Genomic DNA, 4,064 nt, shown 5'->3' on the forward strand with positions numbered 1-4,064 from the left:
TCTGCTTGTGCATGATTGTGAGCTCATCAAGGATTACTTATTAGAACTAGTTCCGCTTGTTAGTTCCAAGCTCATTTATGAAGTTTCATAAATCAGTTTCAGATAACTTGGAAAGTTTTGAAAACTAGTTCCAACAGCTCAAATGCAATCAAAGTTCATTTGGTACTAGTTCCGGTTCGACTTAGTTCCTATGAAGTCCTTTGAACTAGTTTCAACAGCCAAAACGAATCTGAGCTTTGTGAGTTCTGGAGAACTAGTTCCAAATATAATGCAAGTTGACTTTTGTGTTTTTTTTTTTAACTAGTTCCATCTGATTAAATGCTGGCAGGGCTTATTAAGAAGGCTTTTGAACTAGTTGCCATATCAAATGTAAACCTATTAGAGGACTCTTAAGTTTCTAGCTACTAGTTCTAGTTACTAGTTCTAGTTCCTGACTTCACCTGATTTCTTTTACCTCTTCAGAACTAGTTCCGACAGACAAAATACAATCGCAGCGCCTTTTTATTATCAACAACAAGCAACGGTAAAACACATGACCAGCTCATTTTAGACTTTGGTCGTCTGAAACTAGTTCCATCAGTTCCAAAACGTGCCAAGCCTTACTCTCACCCTACCCAAGCAATTCCAAACGCAATATTCAAAAAATCACTTATGCTACATTTCGAAATCTGATCTGATTTGATCTGTCTGTCCGTCCGTCCGTGTATACAAATGTCTGTGTGTGTGAGTGTGTGCGAGTGTGTGTAAGTGTGTGTCTGACTGACTGACTGGCAAGACATAAAACACCGTAATTTATGGCACATTTCCAGCTTCACGCCGAGCCGCCTCCGTCGTCGTCGTCTGTTGCGCTCATAAAACGGGCCTCAGCCCGTTTTGGCCAGAGCGAGGCAACGGGTCAAAAATGGGGCCAGCGGGCCAAATGGCAATAAAGTGCCAACCGAAATCAATAATGCGCGCGCCTCACAAAATGTGGCAATAAACTTGCAGAATTCGTGCTGAAAAAAAAAAGAAAAACACACAGAAAAACAACGAAAAGGAGATAAAGAAAAAGAAAATCGCAAAGCTGCAGAGTGCGCCAAATGAGAGATGGAAAACTTAAGAAGAAGAAGCGACCGGAACTGAACTGAACTCAAATCAACTTCAAATTGATTTTGGCTTATTAACAGCGCAGCTCTCCCATGCAATCCCCCTCCCCGCCCCCCTCTCCCGCTACCCTGGCGCCATAAACTGCACTAAACGGAAAACTTTTGCCTCATTATGTGAGCCCAGCTGACAAGTGGACCCATCCTCTCCTCCCCTCACGGCACGCCCCTGCCACGAAACAAATGAAATTTGCTGATTACATTTGTTGTTGTCGTTTTTTTTATGTTTTATAATCAAATGTAATTTGCATAAATTTACAAATATTCAAATGCAAAAGTTTTCAGCCACCTCCGATGATGACCAGCTCGACGAAGCAGCTACTGCCATGCGGACAGCACATCTGATCCATCTGGCTCTCGCTCAGCATCAGCCATTGCTGACTGAGCTGACGTCGGCTGCCCAGGCCGCGCAGCTGGCAGAGGACGCGCAGGCCGCACTGGAGCTTGCGATTGATGAAGCCGAGGCTGGCATGAACGGGCTGCCTTGTGGCCGGCGCCAGCAGCCAGAAGAGATAGACCATGTTGTCCCGGCTGGGATGGCCGTTGTCCAGCTCCGGGCACTCGGCCACCAGGGCCGACCACGTGGTCCTTCGGGCCATCACCAGCACCGGCAGGCAGGCGGCGAGTGCGGCTTGGCCGAACTGCAGATGGCGCTGCGGCTCGAACAGACACCGCCGAGCGCTGCCCGTCCAGTTGAGCACGCCCAGGCACTGATCCTGCCCGACCGGCAGCTGCCAATGCACCAGCAGCAGCAGCGTTCGCTCCCCCGTGTCCACCCGGCGCATGCGCAGCGCGAACTCCATTGGCTTGCGCGGCGTCTCCGTCATGTGCTCGTTGAACAGGTGCGCCAGCAGCTCACTCTCTGCCAGCAGAGCCCCACAGCCGGCCAGTGGACAAGGATGTCGCTCCTGCTCGAGCTGCTGTCGACCTCCACTTTCCCTACTCCTTCCCATGTCCTCCAACATTTTTGGCATGAATTGTTATCATTATTGTTTTTTTGTGTTTTTCTTTAGAGATTTTTATAAAATGTGTATATTGTGTTTTTTTTTTTAAGGAAATAAAAATTGTAGTTCATTCTTGGTGAATTTCATTTTGAATCTAGTTCCTTTGATGAACAAAATTATAGGCACAGCAGGCTTATCTCTCAGCTCTCTTCATATAATATTTATCCATATATCTTTTATATTTATTCTATATATTTATTATCTGTATATTTATTTTATGTATTTATTCATCTATTTATTATCTTATAAATGTGATTCTAAATGGAGCATACTTTAATCTAAAACTGAGTAAAGTCTGGCACTGAGTTTACGCTGCTGACCAGTGTCCCAAATGCACGCGAACTTTCTAATTGCAATGCAACACTGGGCACACACACACGCACACACATACACACACACATCATTATGGTCAGTACTTGAGCGTAAAGGACCTTGAAAAGCAAACAGAGAGGGAGCTGCAGGGAGAGGTAGAGCAAGAGGGAAAGTGAGGGGAGGTCAGGCAAACAGACGTTCATTAAATGTACAAATTATGCGCGCTGCCAAAAAGATTTTTTAATAAATGCCAAAGGTTTCTGGCTAGCAGCGAAAGTCGACAGAGACGCAAATCAAATCTGAGTTCATGCATTTCTCATGTGCAACAGCAATAGATGCGAATGCAACTGCAACTGCAACTGCTGCCGCTGCTGCTGCTGCTGCGAATGTGTTGCTTAAAGAGCAGTAGCAGCAGCAGCAGCAGCTCTGATTAAATTTAATGCAAATTTCGAGCCCTTGCGCTGCTGCAAAAGGGTTTGTGTGGATGGTTGTGCGTTACAGTCTGTTTGCGCAAATTTTTTTGTGTCTGTTTTTTTTGGCTGCTTTCTGCTGACTTTTTAGACTAAAAGTCAAATATTTCATTTCGAAATTCCAGGCACTAAGACGAGAATGAAATGTGAAAATGTACAAATACATATAGGCCAGCGCGTGTGTGTGTGTGTGTGTGTCTGTGAGTATCTGAGTGTGTGTGTGTGTGTGCCACGCCTACAGCAAACAGGCCAACGATAGCGGCAAAACACATTTTTCTAGCTGCGCCGAGCCCAACTCGAGCCGGCGGCTGCTTAAAAACTATAAATTAAGTTTACAACTTTTCCGCAAAAAAAGGGGAAGAAGCAGAAGAAGAGAAAACTTTCTTTTTTTTTGCAGCTTTCATTGTTCCATTTGCTAATGCTGCTGCTGCTAATGCTTCTGCTGCTGTTGTTGCTGCTGCTGTTGTTGTTGTTGTTGTTATTCCCGTTGTTGTTTCGATGTTTTATCAGAGTGTGACAAAATAGCAAGCACACAATAAAAAATGTATGTCAAGCAGCGGCTGCCCGACGAGCGAACAACTTTGACATCCATCATTGCCGACACTTGTTGACCCGAAACTGGAGAGACTGACTAGCCGGGCCAGCAGGATGGCTGGCCAGCCAGGTGGACGGACATGAGGCTGCCCTGCAGCCCAGCCAGCCAGGCAGCCAGCCCGTGAGCCACACTGACAGCTAATCAAAATGTCGCACAAAGTTCATTAACAACATTTTCCAGTCAATTGTCTTGTCAGGTTTGGCCAGCAGCATATTTCAGTGTAGTCGGTCCTCTCTGTTTGCGTTTTGCATAGACAGCAGGAGGCGGCATAGACAGGCGGAAGGGGCGTGGCTGGCTGGCAGTTAGGTCGTTTAGGTCGTGGCAGCACTTTGTTAACAACTTGGCATCCAAGTTGTTTGTCTTTCACCTTCGGCGTGTCGATGACACAACTCCCACTTACACACACCAGCTAGAGCTGTGGGCGTGGCCCATTTTATTGCCAGGCAAATCAAGAAAACTTAACGAACTGTTCCCGCAGTTCGCAGTCGACAACAGTTCACAGTTGGCAACTCTCAGCTCTCTCTCTCTCGCTCTCTCTCTC

General features: G+C 46.2%; 1 protein-coding gene across 1 annotated transcript; it reads right to left on the reverse strand.

Annotated features, from left to right (window-relative positions):
• Positions 1 to 1,362: 1,362 nt before the first annotated feature.
• On the reverse strand, positions 1,363 to 2,211 carry LOC108655858 (uncharacterized). Its single transcript, XM_018107683.2, has one exon. It carries the CDS (start codon positions 2,114 to 2,116, stop codon positions 1,424 to 1,426), a length of 693 nt encoding a protein of 230 aa, XP_017963172.2. The 5' UTR covers positions 2,117 to 2,211; the 3' UTR covers positions 1,363 to 1,423.
• Between the last annotated feature and the right edge of the window lie 1,853 nt (positions 2,212 to 4,064).

Source organism: Drosophila navojoa, chromosome X, assembly GCF_054131105.1.
Source record: "Drosophila navojoa isolate 15081-1374.11 chromosome X, UAZ_NAV_1.0, whole genome shotgun sequence".
Classification (NCBI taxonomy): domain Eukaryota; kingdom Metazoa; phylum Arthropoda; class Insecta; order Diptera; family Drosophilidae; genus Drosophila; species Drosophila navojoa.

What these genes read in the sequence shown, in the direction of transcription:
- LOC108655858 (XM_018107683.2), bottom strand. Translation starts at nt 2,116, where the DNA reads ATGCCAAAAATGTTGGAGGACATGGGAAGGAGTAGGGAAAGTGGAGGT.